Genomic DNA, 23,359 nt, shown 5'->3' with positions numbered 1-23,359 from the left:
GTTTTTTGGAATGCAACATAGGCATGAGAGACAGAGAGAATGGGTTTTTTATACATGTTTTCTGTTGATAACAACAACAAAACTTTTAAGTGTGTATGCGTGCGTGGGCTTTCGGTAACAAATAGATGCCCACAGTATGGAAAAAATCTGCGTGTTAGATACAAAGGCAAAAGTCCATTTCAACCTTTCTCTGTGCCATGCCTTTTCCCGTCCATCATCTATCTCATCCCACCAAAATGACAAAGGACCAATAAATGATGGGCAAATGGCGAATGATATCCATCTTCTTAATCCATGAGATTGACTTGAGTATACAAGTTGAGTATACAACCAAATTAGCGAAGAGATGAGTTTTAATTTGTTGTCTTTTTCCTATCATTCGTATAACAGAGGCTGAATCATCATACAGCATTGATAACAACAGTACAGAACAAAGACATAAAGAATTGTTAGGGTCTAAAAGCAATAATGTATTTATTAATAATGGCGTTAGAAAGAGCTGATCTAAGCTATTACAATTGATGATACAATGCTTATGTAATGTCCTTGAATAGTAAAAATTTCTTCCCCCCCCCCCCCCCCCCCTCGCTCGGGATTATCGCTGGCTATTTATAGCAGAGGCTTGTGTGTGTTTTGACTCTTTTACCCTCGGGGACAGGTGTCGACCCTTCATTCGATCAGGAGGAACCTGCAGTTCGGCGCTGTTACCTTTTTGTCCTTGGTACAGTGGTGTGGTTGGACCTTGCCTTAATGCCACGTGGCGATTCGTGACGTGGGCTAGTTTGTGGGTGCAATCTTTTTCTTATCTCGGGTGATATCGGATTGCAAGTTCATACACAAGCTGCACCCAAAATCCAATTAGATTCACATCCACAGTATAGCCCATGGTACAGAGAGCCTTGGATACAAAATCTGCCAATCAGATTGATTGGGAGTGGAAGATAACCAGGTTCATATAGAGAAGTTTGATGGAAAGGAACCCAAGTTCATATAGAGAAGTTTGATGGAAATGATAACTTCACTATGGTAGAAAAGTGTGAATGAAATTCTAATTCAACAGGATTTGACTAATGCCTTGAACAGAAATAATTGCAAGATGGAGAAGATAAAGGATGATAATGCAACTATTTTCGTTATAACCCCTAAGGTATGTGGCCTCCTCTGTAGACAAGGCAAAAGAAAGGTCTCAAAGCAAGGTACACAAGAACATGCCACTTTTTCCTGATTTCTTGTAAACAAACTTTTGAAATCATCGTTACCCTCTCTTGTGAAATGCAGGACTCAGGCATGGTTTTAAATTTCGAATTTCGGTGGGGATCAAAACCGAAATTTCCCAAAAATCAAAATTTTGCAAAATTCCAAATTTTGGGTCCAAAATTTTGAGAAAATTCCATTAAAAAAAAAAAAAAAAAAGGTTACAAAATTTCGTCCGAAATCAGTACCGAAACCGAAATTTAAAACCTTGGTCACAGGACTACTCAAGGAACTTAGATATACAAAGGATGTATGGTATATAAGTTTTGACAAAGGCAGAAAATTGCTCTCATCAGTTGGACGATGGCTTGTGATGTCATAACTGCTGAGCTTGTCATATGAACTCCAATTTTGTGAGGCAAAACCACAAGTAAATGCAACTTCACAATTTTTCATCATTTTGGCAGACCCAAAAAAAAACAAAGAAGAGTTCAAGCGAAGTTCAAGCGAATACAAATGAAATCAGTACTTTCTGTTCCATGATTTATTTCAGTTTGGACTTTGAAGAGCTCTGCAATGGTTTTGCAATGGGTCGAGCCTGGCTACTTCTGACTGCCTTCTTTATATCATACTTTATAGAGGAGAATGCGCAGACGAGTGCAATGAACATAGTTGGGTAAACATAAACTGCTTTTGTTTGGTCCGTATTTATGGGTTTTCCGAGAATCCCTTCCTTGACAAGACCCCAAACCATCAGAAGCGTGCCAAACATGCTCATCCTCCCGGGTTTCAGGAGACCGATAAAGGCTCCCGCGACAGAGAAGTAGCTCCCTGCAAGAACCTTACCAGACAAAGCAGTATAAGATTATCACATAAAAAATGCACCGATAAAATGAGCGAGAATTATAAGTTAAGGAAAGTACTTCCAGTCGCTGGAGATCAGTTAATGCAGATGCATTCTTGGCATCTGTCAGATTATAAATGTCAAGTATGTTATCCCAGTGTGGAACAGTCATGTTTGAAATGATGCCTTTTGCTATTGCTCCAGGGTAGAGCATGGCCTTCACTACAACTATTGGGAAGATTTCACTTGCAATTAACTGGGAAGATGTCACCTCCACTGGTGTAGTGCACATCCCAGATCTACATGGGACCCTGAAGAAGCAAGATAAAACAATATTTCATCAGTCCTCCAAAAGAACGTATAAAAGGGTGCCATGAAAGACATCTGACTGGTGCGAGCTCAATAGTGTGATTTGCTAGTCCGGAATCGATAAAGGTTGCTAAGAGAAGAAACTAATGTAAACCAAATATTTCCCAGATGAAGGACATATTTAGTATATTTTGATTTGGATATTGCAGCTTATTGTCTGAGTATGTTGAAAATTTGGAATTTTGGATTAGTCAGTTATTTGGTACATGGAGTTTGCACTTTGCAAAGCTGAGCCAGGAAAACATTGATGAGAAAATCATCAAAAATGTTAAAGTGATCTTCATTACAAATGGAGAGAACAGATTCAACTTTTACTGATTGTGTCCCCTTTTTGGGTTATCTGAGACGAAATCCCTAACCTGATCGTTTCTTGACATGAGGACGGACACTTTTTTTATGGACATTGTTCCTGATGGAAGTCATCTAAATTCTTAATTTGAACAAAGTTTTTATGAAATTAATCACTTTTTTTTATTGAAGGTTGCCTTCAGAAAACTGTATATGCTGAAGCAAGTTTGTTGTTTTTTTTTTTTTGGGGAAATGTGACAAATTTATTCCAAAGCCAAAGCAGAGGTACATCAAAGGGGGCAAGCTGTGCAGAGGTACATCAAAGGGGGCAAGCTGTCCCCAAGGCTACTTGCCTAAGAGAACAAAATACAACAATGCTAGCATCATAAGACCCTGTAAGACAATCTAAACGGAACTGATATCCGGAAAAAGCCTGCAACGCAGAGACTTAGCTGAAAGCAGATACTGTACCGATTGGCCGATTCAAAAGCACGGACAGGACAAAATGCAGATTCACCCACATGAATGAAACCTTGAAGAAGCTCTACTTCCACCTTCTCCGCACCTTCTTTTACCAATCGAACCGCTTTTTCATTAGCTGATCTCCTCATGTGCTGAATCCGAGGTCCAATTTTGCAAACAAGATCCCTAATTTCTGCAGTAGCGTCCCTGATTTTATTTGAAGCCCAAGCTAAAGCATTTGAGGAATCTCCTTCGATGGTTAAAGGACCCAACCTATGATTCACGAACCATCTCAGGCCCCAAAGTAAGGCTCTTGCTTCTGCCTCATTTGCATCACATATACCCACCGGGCCCGAATAGGACATCAGGGCGTTTCCATTATCATTCCAATACCGACTTGTCCCGGATTCCTTTAGAGCTTCTATCAAAGTTCAACTTGACCCATCCCGCCCATGGCGGATACCACTTAATTGTAGCTTTCACCACACTTCTTCTTTCCAACATAACTGTGGTCCAATTCCTTATATTATCTCCTACACTATAGCTAGAGTCCACTTTTTCTCTTCCCCAAGCTATAATATCAATTTTTATTTCAAGAGCTACTCTCTCCCAACCTTCCTTCTTTTCTTTGAATATTCTATTGTTTCTTTCCTTCCATATGTTCCAAATCAATGCATATGGGATCAATTTCCAAATGGTCAATCCCGCACTTCCAGAAGGCCTGCCTATCCACTGTAGTAGGACCTTCTTGATGGATCTCTGAAACACCCATGATACACAAAAATTTCTTATCATAGCTTTCCAAAGTCTAAGCATAAGGGCAGTGCAACAATAGATGATTCAAAGTCTCTTCCTCTCCCCTGCATAAAATGCACCTGCTCGCTAAGTGGAACTTTTTCTTCGAGGCGGTCACATGAGTTGATTCTCTTATGTATGACTGACCAAGCAAAAGCCACTGCCCTTTGCGCGGCAATGGATTTCCATATTCTTGCTCCCTAGATTCTTCCAGGATGCCTTCGTTCAACTTGTAGAAAAAAGATTTCACAGAAAGCCACCTTGGGAATCTGGGTCCACACTCTACGGTCAAACTCATGGGGGAGCAGTAGCAAGAATAAAGAAGACCCAACAAGTTAGAGAGATTAACTATTTCTTTGCCGTTGAGGTTACTTCTAAGCCTAATGTCCCATGACACATTCCTACCTTCCCTCCCCCTATCCAAGTAGTCACATACTCTCGACTCCCTATTGGGCACTAACCAATATAGGATCAGAAATGCATGGCACAAACAGGACTCATCTAACCATAGATCTTCCCAAAACCTCGTCCCACCCCTCCTTCCCACTCTAAACCTAACAAGAAACTCAAACTAGACTCGAGATGCACAAATAGACTTCCATGCACCCGAACCTTTTCCTATAACAAGGTCTTTGCTTTCCCAATCCCCCCACCGCCGCCCATATTTATCCTCAATGATTTTATGTCATAGGGCATCCTTTTCTTCGCCATATCTCCACAACCACTTGCCCAGCAAAGACTTATTCGGCAATCTTATTTTCCCAATTCCTAATCCACTAATATGCACACTTTTTCCCACTTCATGAGGTGCTTTAATCTTTTACTACCTCAGCTCCTTCCCAACTTTGTAATTTCGGTATTCGCTTCGCCACCTTTACCGGTACTTTATAGAGCGCCATAAAGTAGACCGGCATATTTGACAATGCCACCTTGATTAGGGTAATTCTACCACCGAAAGAGGGGCAATTCTTCTTCCAAGAGGCAAGCTTTCTATCAATTCTCTCAAATGTAGGGTCCCACATAGCCTTTTGAAACACCATAGCCCAAAGGTAAGCCTAAATAGGTTATCATGAGGTTTTCTTTCCTACAACCTAAAATTTTGGTACAGATTCTGACTCCAAATTGATGTCGGCTATCACACTTTTTAAGAAGTTTATCTTCAGTCCCGACATAATTTCAAACCACCTAAACACCCTGATGATATTTGTCAAGAACTCTGATTCATCCTCTATGAAAATCAAGGAGTCGTCGGCGAGTTTGTCGATGAGAGACACTTTGAGAGCTCCTACTAGTTTGAAGACCCTTAATGTAACCCTTCTGCTCCGCCTTTGATATGAGTAGACTCGGTGCTTCCGCAACCATAATGAACAAATATGGCGATAACAGGTCACCTTACCTTAACCCCCCTTAAGCCCCTTGAACTACCAAAGAGACTAGCTGGGGATCCATTTATTAAGATAGAGAAAGATGTTGATGATATAAATGTTTTCACCCACCTTCGCCATTTAAGACAAAGCCGATTTTTCCTTGAATGAAGTCTAGAAAATTCCAATCAAAATGGTCGTAGGTTTTTTTCTTCTTTTTAATGATAGAAAGATTCATTGAATGGTCGTAGGCTTTTTTCCAAATCAATTTTGCCAATGATTCCATTCCCTCCCTCTCTCTTCATTGTGACAATGATTTCATCTGCAATAAGAATGTCGTCTAGGATCTGCCGAACACGGACAAAAGCCTCTTGGAATTGAGATATTATATCTCCCATCACTTCTTTCAACCTTCTAGCTAGAACTTCAGCCAATAATTTGTAGACACTATTTTGTAGAAACTGTGTACAAGGCTTATTGGTCTAAAATCTTTGAGCATGATGGCTCCTTCTTTCTTGGGGCTGAGAGTGATAAAAGTTGAGTTAGATTCCTTACTCAACCTGCCTGTTTCATGAAACTCATTCATGAAAGCCAAAACATCTTATTTTATTACCTCCCAATAGCGTTGGTAGAACGCCATAGGGAGACTATCCGGCCCACTCAACTTCTTTTTTCGTAAAGCTTCTTTCCAAACAATCATAATGTTTAGCTGAGAACTTTTAGACGTCTAATCCTAAGTTATAAATTTCGTTTCGTTCGCCGTTTCGTTTTGGCTACCGGAACGGAACGTTTCAGTGTTTCATTCAGCATTTCGTTCGAAACTTTTCGTTCCGCTACGACGAGGGAATTTTTTTTAATAGTTAGAAATATGAAAAAAAAGTCCAAAAAAAAAAATCAGAAATTGTGAGAAAAATAGAAGAAACAATTAATTGAACAAAATATGTAGAAGATCCAACATTTACTTAAAGGAAAATCACTATCAGCTGAAATGCCTGTGTTGACCAGCATGTTACCCAGTGTGTTAACCAGTGCGTTGACCAGTGCCTGACAAGATGAAAAAAATTTCGAAACCAAATTATGAGACTTTTTTTACCGGACTTTTGGGATTTAATAATGTTTGAACATGATAGATTTTATGAATTTTTAAAATTAAAAAAACACCCCATCATTTGGAAGTTAGGATTTTGACCCAACCCATTTTTTTGCATTTTGTACTAGAATTGGAATGTTGACTTTTTATCCTTTTAGATTTGGGTCTTGAAACTATTTTTAATAGATCCAAATGGGGGGTATTCCCTTATTTACATCTAAAGTCATTTAAGGTACATGTAAATAGAACCAGGAAGCATAATGCATTTCGCCTGTTTCGTCCGGAATTCCGGATTCCGGTGGAATTTCGGCCGGAACGATCTGAATGGACCGAAATTCCGACCGGAACGGCATATATGGTCGTTCTGTTCCGGATTCCAACCCGAAACCGGAATTTCGTTCCATTCCGGCCAGAACGGAACGAAATTTATAACTGTGGTCTAATCCTTCAAGCTTTGGCCTCCACTCATATTCTCTTGAATACAACTTCAAATAAAACTAAATGATAAGGCTCTTGATATGGTCTTTATCTTCCAACAAGTTCTCGCCATCCTTAATACAGTGTATAGCTATGATTTGTGGACACGGACACGAGTGTCGCACGTCGACACGGACAGAGAGTTTCGGACACAGCAAACCCCCAAACTTTAGAAATGGGGACACAGCTAAAATTGAGAGATATGGGTAAAAGGAAGGGTGAGAGAAAGAAGGAGGAGAATATCAATCAATGCTATATGATTACAATATGTATGGTCTATGAATCATCTCATAAAAGGCAGCGTGATAAAGCATCAATATGGATTCGTTTTTAAGTAGATGAATCCGGTTCATAGGAAAAATGAAAATTTTCACAAACTAAGAACTACGAGATCACCCTTTTCATTCTGGGGTGACGGAGGGATCGTACCATTCAAGCCCTTTTTTTCATGCTTTTTCCGGAGGTCTGGAGAAAGCAGCAATCCATAGGATTTCCCTAATCCTCCCTTCCCAAAAGGAAGAACGTGAAATTCTTTTTCCTTTCCGCAGGGACCAGGAGAATGGATCTAGCCATAAGAAGAATGCTTGGTATTATGTAATCATGATTTGTGGATATGGATTCTTGTGTCTTGTTTTGACATGGATACGAGTTGTCTAAATGAGGTAAACACAATATTCAATAAAAAAACAGAATGTCACACTTGACACGGTACAAAAACATGTCCACACACCCACATTAAGTCTAACACTTCCAGCAATACAAGTAAAAGTGTCCAAAGGAGTGTCGACAAGTGTGGACATGCGTGTCGTGTTAGACACGACAGGACACGTGAGTCGGCAATAAATTCAGAGTGTCGGCCAAATCAGAGGTTTATAGCATTTATCCTTCATCTTTCATTTGCTATCCTGTGAAAGAACTTTGAGTTTTTGTCTCCTTCCTTCAGCCAAATGGCCCAAGATTTTTGTAGTCAACTTATTTCCTCCCTCCTTAAGATCTCCTCATATTCTTCCTTTAACTCTGTTCTAGACTTTCTTTCTTCCCCCTCTAAGGGGGCAAACTCTTCCTTTCCTTTCAAAGATAGCAAAACCTCTTCTCTTATGTATCCCTTCCCTTCTTCATCAGTCTTCTACCATTCCTTGATTTTCATCTTCAATGGTTTTAGCTTTCTGCACAATATGAAGGCTTTCCAGCTAGCTTCTTGTTCATCGCTCCACCAAGCTTTTATTTTTATTGTTTTTTGAATGGATGAAATTTCATTAAAGAGAAGCGACCGAGATGGTCAAATACAAAGAAGAGGAAGAGAAAAAAAAATACAAAGAGAATACACAGCAAAGTACAAGATGGAAATCAAAGAGAGGGTCAAGGGGGAAGATAATCAAAAAGCTCAAAAACCTCCATGTGAACTCCAAACGTCGCAAGCCTATCCGCCACCCCGTTGGCAAATCGTCTACCATGGCGAAAGAAAATTCTCGAGGAGCCCACAATGTCTTTAATCTCATTATAAAAAATCCACAAATCTCCAAGGGAAGATATGGGAATTGGAAAGCCATTGAATCACATTGAGAGAATCCCCTTCCACCACTACTTTATTGAAGTCTTCGCCCTCTAGAAGCTCTCGCACTTCCGCCTTGCTAGAATCGGCTATGCCAATAGGGCCCGCAAAAGCCCACCTCACTTCTCCTTTGTTGTCCCGAAGTACACCCCAATACATGCCAGACCAGAATTACCAAGGCTAGAGCCATCAACATTAAGTTTTATGAAATCATTAGCAGGAGTCTCTCAAACCTGGAGAATCGACGGTCTTGACTGGGAGATAAAGCCAACCTCCCTCCACCCATTCCATAGGTCAAAGGCGGATACAAACTTAAAGCTAGGGAGAGACTTAGCCCAAAAGATAGTTAAAGCCAACACCTTGGAGGATGCTTATCCTCTCTTTCCACCAAGCTTTTATCTTCTCCTCAAAACCTGGTATTTCACAAAAGAGCTAAGTCAAATTTGAAATGCCTCAGTCCGCTTGAAAATTCCTTCATCTCCAGGAGTAGGGGACAATGATAAGAAGCAGGTCTCGGCAAGTCTCTCTGAATAATGAAAGGATAAGCATCCTCCCAATCCTTGGAAATTGGGACCCGATCAATTTTGTTGAGTATCAAATAGTTCTGGTTGTTTGACCATGTATATTTCGCCCCCTCTATAGGTAGGTCGATTAATTCACAATCCTGGATTAGATTAGACCTCATACTAGTAGTTATCCTACCTAGCCTGTTCTTCTCGTGTGGTAATCTGACGGTGTTGAAATCACCTCCAACAATCCAAGGTCCATTCCAGGTCACCCTTGCCTCCATTAATTCATCCCAAAGAGCATTTTGGTCTCTCGCTATAATTGGTCCGTACAACGTCATGAGTTTCCATTTTGAATTTGACGCTCTGTTTGAAAAAAAGGATAGAGAGGGAATACTCTTTAGACACAACGTCTTCCATGATAAAACCATCATCCTTCCAAATCACTATAATTCCTCCTGTAGTTCCTCTTATATCTCTTACAGCAAGTTTAAAGCAAATAGAATCTTGTTATAAGATAGCAAAAAGCATTAAAGTTTAGAACATGTGTACTTACTGGATCAACATAAGCTTGATAAATTTAATGACATTTTTCTCAGATGAAATCACGTAGGAAAACATAGATCGATGAAAATGAAATAAAACGAAGTTTGCATTATCTCAATTTATGGAAAAATTATTGTATGGGTACTCTAGGACATATTTAAGATCAAGCTGAATTAGAGTTATGGAGAACTACTTTGGAATTTAAAGGTTTTAGACTGAGTAGGACTAAGACAGAATATATGGAATGCAACTTTAGTAATGTAAGGAGGCGAGACGAGGATGTAGTAAATATGACTGGACAGGAGGTACCTAAGAGGGATATCTTTCAGTATCTTGGTTCAATTCTACATAAGGAAGAAGAGATTGAAGATGATGTTAACCATAGATAAGAGCAGGTTGGTTGAAGTGGAAGCTTGCCTCAGGAGTTCTGTGCGGCCGTAAAATCCCTACCAAGTTGAAGAGAAAGTTTTATAAGACAGCTGTGAAGCCAGCAATGCTGTACGGCTCAGACTGTTGGGCCACCAAGAAGCAGCATGTGCATTAGATGAGTGTAGCGGAGATGCGAATGCTTAGATGGATCTGCGGTCACACAAGGCTAGATAGAATTAAAAATGACATTCGTAAAAAGCTGGGGGTGGTTCCAATTGAGGAGAAGATGAGAGAGCACCGCTTAAGATGGTTTGGACATATCCAACGTAGGCCTTTGGACGCTCCAATGAGAAGAGGCGACTCATGCCAAATTAATGGAGTAAAAAGAGGTAGGGGCAGACCGAAAACAACTTGGGTAGAAACATTGAGGAAAGACTGGATAGCTAGGAACATAACAGAGAACATGACCTAGGATAGGATAGAATGGAAGAAAATGATCGACGTAGAAGAACCCAACTAGAACCAGGATTAGAGCCGGGTAGATTCCTTTTACCTTCTTCATGATTTTTTTCTACAGGATTCATTTAGCCGACCCCAACTAGTTTGGGACAAAGACTTTGCTGAGTTGAGTTGAGTTGAGAATAGAGTCTTGGAAGATTACATAGGATTTCATGAGATATCATGTGATAAAAGAGTCCCAGATCTTAGGGGTGAGGTTCGGTGGGGCATACCTCTATCCCTCTTCTTGGCACAAAACCAGGAAAACCCATCGATGCCCCCTTTTTCACGATATTGAAATCTCAGATCCACCTTTCCTTGCCTTCCCTTCCCTTCCCTTCCCTTCTCCTCTCCACATGTCGATCCTCGCTACTCCACTTCTTCTTCCATCGTTTTCTTCTTGTTCTCCTTCCGCTTGCCTTCTCATCGATCGAGGAACCTGGAAACACATGATAGCTACGGGTTGCTATCCCTAAAAGCTGTCCTTCTAGTATGGTAGGTTAGGCATTATAGGACCACAAGGCAAACTCAGAAAAGTATTAGAAATTCCATGTTTACCAGCTACAATTTCGCCAGTGGACTACTGAAGTGATTTTCCTAAATAAAAAAATCAAGAGACTAGGTGGAAAAAAGGCAAGGGATTTCCCTTCCAGGCTGAATTACATGGTGTTCGAGAGGAGAGGGAGGAAGAAGAGAGGCAGACAGAGGAGGAGAATTTGGGAGATTTGTTTTTGAAAATTTTCTTCTTCGGTGAAGAAAAAGATGACCGTGATAGATATTCTGACTCATGTGGATGCGATCTTCAAGAAGTATGAGAATTAAAACATCATCAAGAAGAGGGATCTCAATGTCTCCAGGGAAGATGCATTTGATCGTTTCTACGGAGTTGTCAAAGTAGATATCGATGCAGCCCTCCAGAAATCAGAGGTTGCATCCAAGGAGAAAAACCGAGCCGCGGCCGTGGCCATGAATGTGGACATTAGAAGAACGAAGGCTCAATTGCTCGAGGAAGTCCCCAAGTTGCAGAGATTAACTCTTAAAGGCCAATGGACATTCAAAAAAAGAACTTGTCACCCACAGTGATTTGGTTCTTGCACTGCTAGAGAGAATTGAAGCCATAGCAGATGGGACTGCAACTAGAGCAAAACAGACTGGAGGTTGGATAGCTTCAGATGATCGCAAGAAAATCAAACTTGATTGAACTTCAGATGGAAGGCTTGATATTGAATTCTTTAAGCAAACTGAACAATCAATCCAATTTAGGCAGGAGTATGAAATGCGAAAAATGAAACAGGATCAAGGCTTGGATGTTATAGGTGAAGGATTGGATACAGTTGAAAACATGGCTGGTGACATGCTCTGTCGCTAGCTCTCCATGAGGCTTCATGTCCATTTTTTGAGCTGAAATCGCAAGTGAAATCTATCCAATAGGCTGATTTATACTATAGAAGGGATCTGGAGACTGAAGCTCGGTTAAGAGCAAACGAGGAATTAGACAGGCAAGTGCCTTTGATTGACTAGATTGACACCAAGGTGAACAGGGTGACCACAAAGCTTAAAAATAATAATGTGAGGCTTAAAGAAACTGTTAATCAGATGAGGTCCAGTCATAACTTCTGCATTGATATAATTCTGTTATGCAAAAAACTTGGTAACAATAGTTGTTTTTCATATTTGTACATGACCATCCCGGCCCACTTTCATTATTAATATATTCCACTACTTTTCCAAAAAAAAAAAAAAACTTGGTATCACTGCCTATTTATATACTGTATTGAAGAAATGAAATGGTAACTGGTCGCTACCACTGTACCGTCTGATTGTTATCTGGTATTGTCTTCTTCTTCTTCTTCTTCTTTTTGAAACGGATTCTTCTTCTTCTTCTTCTTCTTCTTCTTCTTCTTTTGAAAAAGATACCAATTTTATTAAGAAATATAGAAATGATTACAAGTGCACTTCAGTCAATAAAGATTCCCCCATGTAAAATGAGGCACTAGATGCTCCTAATTTAGCTAGACGATGAGCCAAATCGTTGGCACTTCTAGGAATGAGAGAAAAAGAGATAGTACCTTACAAACTTATATCTTTAATCTCATCTGCTGGATTGGCTAGTCTCCACGGCCTGTCACAAATTCCTTTAGCCCACAAAATTGAGAATCACTTTCTACTTCCAAACTACCCTCCATCTGCCTGATGAAAATGCTCAATCCTTGGTGGAGTGCACGAACCTCAGCTTCTATGGAGTCGGTAATATTGATTGGGCCTGCGAAGCAGTAGATGATGTCGCCCAAAATATTCCTAAAAATACCTCCTGTACCTACCTTGCTATGGGTTGCCAAGGGAGCAACCATCGACACTGAGTTTGATGGAATTTGTTGGACGGGCTTCCATCTTGCTACTACTTTAATTTTGGGAATGCTACCTTTCAAATTTGTGTTCTCTAAAGATGATGCCTGACGAATATCCAGAGAGAGTGTGGTGTTGAAGAGCCCAAGATACTACTATTGATTTGATATTCCAAACCATCTGATCAAGAGAAGAGTGCCTGCCTTCAAAGATATGAAAATCCCTCTCCTTCCAAATAATCCATTATACAGCAAAAGGTGTGAGATGCCACAGTGGCTAGTCTGGTACTGTCTTCTATGGCTACATGGTTTGCTTGTTTGACTGAATTCTATATAGATCTTATTTTCACTCCATGTCTGACTTTATCCAACATTAGAAATTCCTCCCATCTTTTAGATACTTGGTATTTCACAGGACCAAGTTGGTATCAAGTTGATATGTCAAAGTAATTTGGGTTGTTGATGCAATTAATAACAAATACCTACTTATGAATTAGAAAGAGAGAGACCCATATCTTAGAACATGAAGAATAATAATTTTCAATTCCCAGATTTCATAAGAAGAAAAGTTCATAAATTCATATGATAATATAGGGTGAAATTTCAAAGGGAAAGCATAGCTTAGAACATGGAGAAAACAGGTTTCAACTCATTGATTTCATGAGATCTTTTGTGATGAAATTTTAAGATAAAGAAAACCCATATCGTAGAGAATTGAAAAGAAATCAGATGATTTTAGATTGGTTGGATTGTGCATCAGATCTACCGGGAAAGGCATGGACATGATTGATGAACATGGAGAATGTTACTTAACAGAGGGAAAAAAATAAGAAAGTGAAACGATTATTGAGAGTAGTGATTGAGTTTAGAAACACACCTGAAAAGTGGGATCTGAAGAATAATGATGAGGAAAGAGATGCGAGAGGCAATTGAGGAGATGCTGCTTGCCCATCCCTTGGAAGACGCCATATTAGAGAGAGAGAGAGAGAGAGAGAGAGAATGTGTTTTATCTGGCCAGAGGAAATGATATATTCGTCCCCTTTTCTTCCAGGGGCCACCCTAGAGAGAGAGAGAGAGAGAGAGAGATTGTGTTTTATCTGGTCAGAGGAAATGATATATTCGCCCCCTTTTCTTCCAGGGCCACACCTATGAGAGAGAAAGAGTTTGTGTTTTATCTGGCGAGAGGAAATGATATATTCGCCCCCTTTTCTTCCAGGGGCCACCCCTGTAGCTTGTAAGGTAAAAATTAGGAAAAATTTTCAAATGACGACGGAAAAATAGGGAAATGTCCGTTTGAAGTCACCGAATTCCAACATGCCGAAGTGGGGTCGAAATTTAATTCCCGCCCAGAAAAAAAGACGGAAATGCCCTCACGTTTGAAAATAAAAAACAAGCGAGAGTTACTTTTTACTTCACTCATTTTTTTTGGAAAAATTTCCGAGTGACGTCGAAAAAATAGGGAAATGTCCGACTGAAGTCACCGAATTTGCACATGTCCATTTGGTGTCGAAATGAAATTCCCGCTCGGAAAAAAGACCGAAATGCCCTTCTCAGTTTGAAAAACAAAAGGGGCGAGATTTACTTTACATTTCATTTTTTTACTTCCCTTTTTTATTTTCACCAAAACCTTTCATTTTCTTCCTCCTCAAAACCCTAGTGGTCGAAATGAAAAGGGGCGACATTTACATATCGTTTTGAAGCCCTCGTTTTCTTTTTCCTCGAAAGCCCTAGTCTCGCTGTCGTTTTCTTCTTCCTTTGAAATCAACACGGTCGAGAATCGTGGTGGTAGCCGTCGCAAAAAATATCAGTTTGTTCTTCCTCCAAAACCCTTGCCTTCGCTACCGCCGTGACCGTCACCATCCGCTTCCTTCCGGTCTTGAGTTTGTCGGCGTAAATAGGTAAGTGGAATTTTTGTTTTCAGTTTTTTTTCTCACTGGTGTTTCTCACTAGTTTTTTTTTCGGTGGATTACATTGATAATCCGTCGTTTAGAGTTAATACCCCCTGTTAATTTTGGATAACCCCCATTTATATTTGGAAAAGTTGTCTATCTTGTGATCTGAAACCTATTTTAAAACTGATAAGTTATATTTGGATTTATTAGTTTCATTTTGTTTGTGTGTTCTGAAGAAGTTGGTATGGTATAAATTGATAACCTCAGTATAAAATTGGAAAACCCCTGTTTAGAAATTGATGACCTGAGTATGAATTGGATAACCTCTGTATTTTTGGATAACCTCAGTCTAGATAAGCTAAATATAGAATAAACCTCAGTATAGAATTGGATAACCCTTGTATATAAATTGATAACCTCAGTAAAATTGGATAACCTCTATATAGAATTGGATAACCTCTGTATATTTGGATAACCTCGGTCTAGATAAGCTCAGTATAGAATAAACCTCAGTATAGAATTGGATAACACTTGTATATAAATTGATAACCTCAGTATAAATTGGATAACATGTGTATAGAATTGGATAACCTCTGTATAGATAACCTCATTATAGAATAAACCTCAGTATAGAATTAGATAACCTCAGTATAACTTCGCATCCCATATGTATAACTTGGCATCCCTTATGTATAATTGGATAAGCTTTCTCTATAATAGGATAACCCCTCTGTATGATAGGATAACCCTTGTTTATACTTAATAGAAGATGATAGGTCCTCTTTGAACTTGGCATACCATATGTATAAGTAGCCATCCCATATGTATAACTTGGCATCCCTTATGTATAATTGGATAACCTCTGTCTATAATAGGATAACCCCTCTATATAATAGGATAACCATTGCTTATACCGAATACCAGATGATAGGCCCTACTTAAAGTTACTAATAGGGTGTGTTATGCATGCGCATGATCTTATATGAGCCTTGGACATAGTTATAACCCTAAGAGGTTTGAGTTACATTGTAGAGTTGTCCTTTGATTGTACTTGCCGTTAGATTATCCATTTGAATTACTTGTGAGTTTTCCGAAATTAGATCACAATACGAACAGGTAAACTAATATATTATTTGTTTATACCTTTGGTATGAAACCGAAAAAACCCATCTTTCTTCTTCTTGTTCTTCTATTTGTCATTTCCATATGTTTGTTTAGATGTGCTGATTTCTGATGTGGGTTCTGTTTATTGATTATGTTGGCAATGAATTCAGTTCAGTTCTTTTAATCTCTAATGTGAGCTTTTTTTCATTTCTTTGTATCATGAATGAATTCAGTCCAGTTAGAAGGCAATATAATTTGAATGAATTCATTTATTTGTATCTTGAATGAATGAATTCATTTGTTTCTTTAATGTGGACTGTTTATAACCTTTTGATGATGTTTGTACAGACCTCGATATATTTGTTGATTTGTTATATGGCTAAGGGAGAAAGAAGGGAGGGGAGAAAGAAGGGAGGGAAGAAACCTGTAAGTGTACTCTATTGTAGTTTACTATTTGATGTATTAGTAGTTCTTTTATATTGATTGATGACTTAACCTGTCATGCAGGTTAAAAACATGCCGGCACGATGTTCGCCTGCATGTTTTACAGCTGCTATGGGGAGGATGAAGTTGAGGGAATGGCATAAGAATGCTCTGAAGATGACTCCCTTCGAGGATTTGATGAATTTAGAAGAAGTAGTGATGCACAAGTCCCTAATCAGAGCACTGCATTCTAATTGGAATGCATATACGAAGTCCTTTATTTTAGGGAGCATCACAGTTCCCGTTGAAGCGACCGATGTTGCATTGGCGCTAGGCTTCTCACTGAGAGGACAAAGACTAAACGTAGCTAGGGTAATCCCTACTGACAAGAGGAATTCCCTTCCTCTTGTGCCGGGTTGGGTGTTTCCCAAAGCATCTGTGATGGCACCAGAGATTGAGAAGAATATTATGAAGGTAGTGAATAGGGAGGACCAAGTGCCGATCGACGCAACGGTGAAGTATGTTCTCCTTCACCTATTTGCGACGGTCCTCTTCACGCAGACCGCACATCGGGTAGACTAGATGTTCTGGCCCTACATAGAGAACCGCAGAAGTTAGGCGACTACGCCTGGGGCTACACAGTATATGACTGGTTAGTTGAGTACATGTCATCTGGAAAATACCTCAGCGGCTGCTCTTTGGTAATTCAGGTATGGTGTCATTTCAGCTTCTTTAAATCATTATATGTAGTTTATTATATGTTCGCTAGTTATATGGTGATTAGGTGTATTATGCAGGTGTGGCTCTATGAGCATACCAAATTATGGGTTCCAAAGAATCCAGAAGCCCGACCACGTCTCCTGAAGTGGGACTGGAATAATAAGTCTGGGTCGGAGGAGGAGTGGTCGAAGTATCAATCGATTGAAAAAAGACGCATCGGTGGACATGAGGTGAGACATAACCAACATAGATTGTTCATTAATTGTTGTTTTTAAATGAGGTTAGACAATGATAATAGGTTATTGAAATCATCAGGTAGTCGTCTCATTAACTCCAGATTGGGAGGAATTACGGTACCTGCCCTCAAGCTACCAGGTAATGCACTTTAAAAAAAAATAGTAGCTCATATGGAGCTCCGTGTAAATGCAAGGAGTTCCGTGGGAGGTACTGTTTTTTTAACAAAACAGTACCTCGCACGGAGCTCCGTGATTTTCCACGGAACTCTGCACACTGAGATCCGTCTAGTTACACGGAGCTCCTTCCGATACTTTAAAAAAAAAAGAAGTTCACACGGAGTTCCGTGTAAATGTACGGAGCTCTGTGTGAGATTCTGGCTTTTTTTTTATACAGAAGTTTATACGGAGCTCCGTATAAATGTACGGAGTTCCGTACAAGCGTCTGCCGCTTTTTTAAAAACCGAGCCCCACTGATGCCCTTTCAACTTCAACTACCTTCAAACCTTTTTTCCCCCTCTCTCTCTCCCTTCTCCAAATACCCTTCTCCCTTCTCCAAATACCCTTTTTCTTCCATCCAAACCCAAAATCCAGTCATTATCTTCCATCGAAACCCTTTTTTCTTCCATCGAAACCCTTTTTTCTTCCCCAGATCTTCCCATTTTTTGTTTTTCCCTCGCGTGCGGAAGGACGTGGTGAGCATTCACGCAGTCGTCGCAACGACAATCCTTCTCAAAAAAGGGCTAGGGAATTTGACCTAGAAAACCCTTCCCTCTTCGATAGTCCATCCGCACGCGACACATGGAACAAGATTCGTAATCAGGTCATCCTAATGGGTAGGTACGTCGAACCTCTCATCAATGAACGATTTAATCTCCTTTATTGCTTCGATACCATGGGTTTGACACCCTGTGGACCCCGATCCGAGAGAGGCGGGGGACGAGCCCCCAAAAGTCTCTAGATCATCCACGCGTGAAGGAGAGCTCTACCAAGGAACTCTCGAAAGAGTGCCCCTCACAGCATTAGTGGCGATGTAAAACAAGATTGTAAGCCCAAGGGTCTACTCTCCTATCTTGTTTTGATGATTCTAAACATAATTGATTGTGTTTTTGAATACTAATCAATTTGCTTTGAAGTGTTGTGTTTGAGATAGGATTGATCATTGAAGAAACCAACACACAACATAGTCATGCTTGGAGATATCCCATACAAGAGTCAAAGGAGCTAAGTGAAGCTCACCTCATCTCTCAAGCAAGCATACACAAGATGGAAGATCAATTGAAGAACAAGACTAAAGAGAAGTTGAAAGCTACATAGGTATCATTGTACATCCTTTCTCTTTAGATCTCCAAGTCAAGGCAAAGTGTTTTCAAAATATTTTTCAAAGAACACTTAAGAACTTAAAATGGATTAGTGAATGGTTATGTGGTGGACCAACATGTTGGGACCCTCATAAACATTCCAAAATAATCATAGGAGTTGAGTTCCAAAAGCTAAAAATCAAACAAGCAATAAAAATCAAAAACTGCAGATTTTTAGGCTTCTCGGAACTCCGAGATTTTTCTCGGAGCTCCGAGCTCGGAACTCCGAGAAAATTTATCGGAACTCCGAGAAATGGTCTAGTAGAAATTTTATTTCTTCTGGCCGTTGTCTCGGAACTCCGAGAATATTTCTCGGAACTCCGAGAATGATTCTCAGAACTCCGAGAACCTTGCGACAGCTCAAAAAAGAGCCGTTGGGTTTTGATTTAAAATTTGATTTTTGTTATCTACACCCCCAAACGGTCATATTTTGAGGAGAGACTATTTATACAACATCTAGAGGATTATTTCCTCTCTCTTGATTTTTGAAAAACCCTCTTAAGCACTCAAGCTAACTTGCAACCCCTTCAAGCTTACGATTTTTGGTTTTTCCCAAACTTGCCTTTCACTTGTGAACCTATTGAGTTTGGATATTTTAGAGCTATCACTTGCAAATCTTTATTGAAGAGCAATCAAGGATCTACAAAGAGCATCAAGCTTTCAAGAAGAAGCCAAGCTATTCAATCTTCATATCTTGTATAGGTGGCTAGGGCATTCCGTTTTTAATTCCCTAGAGAGCAACCGCTTAGAACTCGGCGGAGAAGGAGAGTCTTTGTAAAGGTGTAAGGGCATCCTTATTTAATATCCCTTGGAATTGTAACCGCCTCGGAGCCGGGCATCGTGGAGGTCTCCAATAGTGGAATCCCTCAAGTGCGACCTTGAGTAGAGTGGAGTAGGCCGTTGGCCGAACCACTATATATCGGTGTGTCATTTCTCACTCTTGCATTTCCATTATTGTTTGGCTTGGCATTTCACTTTGTTCTTTCAATTATATTTGCTCTAACCAAATATTTAATTAAGTGAAGAAAAATTCCAATTAGGGTTCATAGGTAATTTTCAAAAGGCCTAATATTGAGTTAAATTCAATTCACCCCCCCTCTTGAGTATTTCAATTGGTATCAGAGCCTCGTCTCTAATTTTTAGAAAACCCTAACCGGTCTAGAGTAAAGATTCTAAAATGGCAAACTACCCTCAACACCATGAAGGTTATTCAAACACTAGGCCACCCTATTTTGATGGAACAAACTATGGTTTTTGGAAAACCAAAATGAAAATCTTTTTAACCCAAGACTATCAAATGTGGAGAGCAATTAATAATGAATACATCTTACCCACAAGAAATTTAAATGATTGGACCGAAGCCGAACAACAAGCTTCGAATTATAATGCCAAAGCCATGAATTCTCTTATTTGTGCTCTATCTCCCGGAGAATTCAATAGAGTATCAAATTTAAATTCGGCTAAGGAAATTTGGGACACTTTAGAAGTCACCCATGAGGGAACCAATCAAGTAAAAGAATCTAAAATGAACCATCTTTTTCGGCAATACGAACTCTTTCAAATGACACCCGATGAAACAATTGTCGACATGTACACTAGATTCACCAATCTTGTAAATGGATTAAGGGGTCTTGGAAAACAATTTTCCAATAGAGATTTAGTGACTAAAATCCTTAGTGTAGACACCCCATTTTGACCGGACCCGGGTTCGAGTTGCTTGTACAAAGCCTCGTCAAATCAGTGAGCTGGGGTCCCAAATTAAACCCTGGGGTAGTTTAGGGTCTCTCATAGACCTCCATAAAATTTCATCGAGATCCGAGCGCGTTTGCTCAGTGAACGAGCCAGGGCAGTGTGCGCAGTACAGACTGAAAAGGGGAGTGAATACATCTGAAAAGGGGGTTGCCCGCGGGAAAAAGGAGGTAAATATATCAGTTACATGTAAAAGGGGGGTACATAATCCCGTCCGGGCCGCGCTTGATTCGCGCGCCCATCAATTTTGGTGCGATCATCAAATGGGGGGGGTGCCAATATCAATAGCCTTTTCGTTATATAAAGAGGAATAAAAAAAAGAAAGGAGGACTGTTGATTTTTCGTCTGAAAAAGAGAGAGAGAGAGAGAGAGAGAGAGAGAGAGAGAGAGAGAGAGAGAGAGAGAGATCCGGCCGATCATCTCTTCCGGCAAGCTTTGCCGGGGCACCGGCCATTACCTCCTCCGTGTTTCCACCTCCACCATCGCTTTCTCCGGTAAATCCTATCGTCCCCAACGTCCCTTCTCTGAGCAGATCTCCGGTCAATTTTTCCGACCGGAATCTCTGCATTTTTTGTTTTGATTTTTCTTCATCGTTACTCTCTGTGATTGCCTTAGATCCTTCTTTTCCCCAAATTGGAACCCTAAAATCCAAGCTTATCACTTAGATCTGCGGTCATGGGTCCTTCTGTGTAAACCATATCACTTCCTCCGGTTAGATCTGCAAAAATTCCGGCAAGCCCCATAGATTCCGATCTGAGATTTTAGATCTGTTGAGGGACGAAAATTCGCAGAGAGAGAGAAAGAGAGAAAGATTAGGGTTTTCTTCCTCCGGCGATCTCTCCGATTCTTCTCCGGCAAAGATCCTTCTCCGGCAATCTCTCTGATCACCGATCCTCCCTCTCAGATCTTCTCTTCTTCCCCTGCTTCATCTCCATCTCAGATCTGCATTAATTCCGGCAATTTTGCCGGAATCCATTCGCCTTTTCCCTCTTCCCCGATCGGATTCTCCGATCGGACCTATTGGATCTCCGGCCAACCTCCTCCACCATCCGATCCTTCTCCGATCCACCTCCCCACAACCTCTACCTTCTCCGATCGCATCCTTTTCCCCATCTCCACCACCGGCCGTCTCTTCTCTCTGCAAATCCAACCGGGGATCCATCATCTCCGGCCATTCCCTCATGGCTCCGATCAACATTTTCATCTATTTCGGCGAGCTCCGATCTGCCTTCTCTAATCATCTCCGATGAGATCCGGCTAAGCTTCCGGCTACCTCTGCAAATCTGAGATTCACTCTCTCCGATTCTCCTCCGGTTGAATCCGTCGGATCTCCGGCCATCAACTCCGGCAACATCTCCAATTCTCAGATCTGATCCAAGGGATATCCATCTCCTCCTCCGGTCATACTCTGGCAAGACTCCGATTACAAGCGTGCTCTTCATCTGAGGTGTTTGCGGCATTAATTCTTCCTTCGATCATCTTTTCCTTTGCTCAGGTAATTTCTCCAATCTTTTGAAAATTGGTGGTGAGCTGTATGATTTGAAGCATTTTCTTTGTGATGCTCACGGATTTTGGCATAGAATGTGATTTTTTGTTTTGAATCTGCAGTGGTCTTTTTCATTAGATTGCGATGATTTTGCTGTTGACAATTGTTTAAATGGTGTGTGATGGCGATTTTATTTGAGATCATGTAGGTTATAAGGCAATTGTTAATGAAATAAGGTGATGAGAGTGAGTAGGTTTATAGATCCATGCATTTTATGAATAGTTCATATCCTCTGTGTTATTTTGCATTGGATCTGTTAGTATCTGAAATTACATGTGACGAATCTGGAATTCTAGTTCTAATGGAAAGTGGAGGAAATAATCTGATAAATGAAGTCTTGTACCTTATTACTTGAAGAAAATTTGGAGTATCCGCTTAAGCAAGGTAGTGTATACATTTTTGTTCTTGTTAAGGCAATAACAATTCTGGTTGTTATTCACTCTGTTGATTATCCTTAATTCAGGACATGATCAAGGTACACAACAGTTCATTCACCTGTGGTACAATCATGTTCTCTGTATTACCAGATTAGCCTATTCATTCTCATTAATTCAATAATTCTTGTTATAAGGGTATTTTGATATTCATGCGAGCATAAATAATTGAATATTGTTTTCAATTGTCATTGTTGAATACACGAAGGGAGTTTCTACTGTCCATGCTTTCAATTGGTTTGTTATTGGACTATCTTAGATAATTGATTCATTTTGGATTTACTTGTTATTTTGAGTAAAGTATGGTGGTAAATGATAAATTTAGGGTTAATCAATGTACTGAAAATTTAATTGCATGCATTTGTATAATTTGTTGAAAATTTAAGATTCTTCTTTTATGTTAAGTTTTGAGTTAGGTTCTGAAGATGAATGGACTGTTCAGGTGAGACTATCTTGAAACCTTATCATACTTTCTTTTATTTCATTAGGCTACCCAGCGGCTGGTCTGGGCTAATTAATTTTATAAATTGTTTAATTGAAGAAGGAAATCAGATGATTCGCACTATTCGATGTCCTTGACACGAATATCGTCTGATTTCAAGGCGGTTTGTAGAAATATTATACGTGTAGGAAATCAGATGATTACTTTGGCATCATCTGATTTCATTGGAGTCCCCGTATTGGGATTTGTGGTTGGCTTTGAAGTGTTTGATATTGTTTTACTTCATTAGGCTACCCAGCGGCTGGTTTGGGCTAATTAATGCTGTTTATCATTTTATGATTGCTCCAGGTTGTGCACTCTTTAGTTGTAGATCATATTTGGCTGATATTTGATTTGTTTTTATAATAATTGATTGAAAATTTGAGATTATCTGGTATCCTTTTTCCTCTCTCTTTGGATAGACTAGCGCAGTCTTCTAGGCTTCTTTAGATAATAGAACCTGTACTAGGAGACATATTCTGTCTCGTTAGGCAATCCTCCTTTGGAGGCAAGCCTCATTTGTAGAATCCTCTCTGAGATTGCACCTCAATTTGTGCCTCTGTTAATTAGAGACCAATTTGATCTATTAGTTGTCTTAGCCTTGCTTCCCTCTTGCAAGGGCAATGATAAGGTTACTTGGAGCCCATCTTTGTGTGTGTTTGGGAGACCCGCCCGGTCTCATTCTCTCGCTAGTTCTCCTCTTTGTGCTTCGTTTGG

General features: G+C 40.0%; 1 protein-coding gene and 1 pseudogene across 1 annotated transcript; one reads left to right on the top strand and one right to left on the bottom strand.

Moving 5' to 3' along the window:
- Positions 1-1,625: 1,625 nt before the first annotated feature.
- On the bottom strand, positions 1,626-13,752 carry LOC143846374 (tail fiber). Its single transcript, XM_077354804.1, has 3 exons — positions 13,577-13,752; positions 2,118-2,349; positions 1,626-2,035 (listed from the first exon to the last, which is right to left on the bottom strand). Exons 1-3 carry the CDS (start codon positions 13,666-13,668, stop codon positions 1,739-1,741), a joined length of 621 nt encoding a protein of 206 aa, XP_077210919.1. The 5' UTR covers positions 13,669-13,752; the 3' UTR covers positions 1,626-1,738.
- On the top strand, positions 11,117-11,723 carry LOC143845778 (syntaxin-71 pseudogene; annotated as a pseudogene).
- Positions 13,753-23,359: the final 9,607 nt, after the last annotated feature.

Source organism: Tasmannia lanceolata, unplaced genomic scaffold (genome assembly GCF_043159265.1).
Source record: "Tasmannia lanceolata isolate RefF3 unplaced genomic scaffold, GAP_Taslan_0.1 ptg000015l, whole genome shotgun sequence".
In the NCBI taxonomy this organism is placed as follows: Eukaryota; Viridiplantae; Streptophyta; class Magnoliopsida; order Canellales; family Winteraceae; genus Tasmannia; species Tasmannia lanceolata.
The sequence above is the reverse complement of the archived record's forward strand: the minus strand, read 5'-3'. Positions and strand labels throughout refer to the sequence as shown.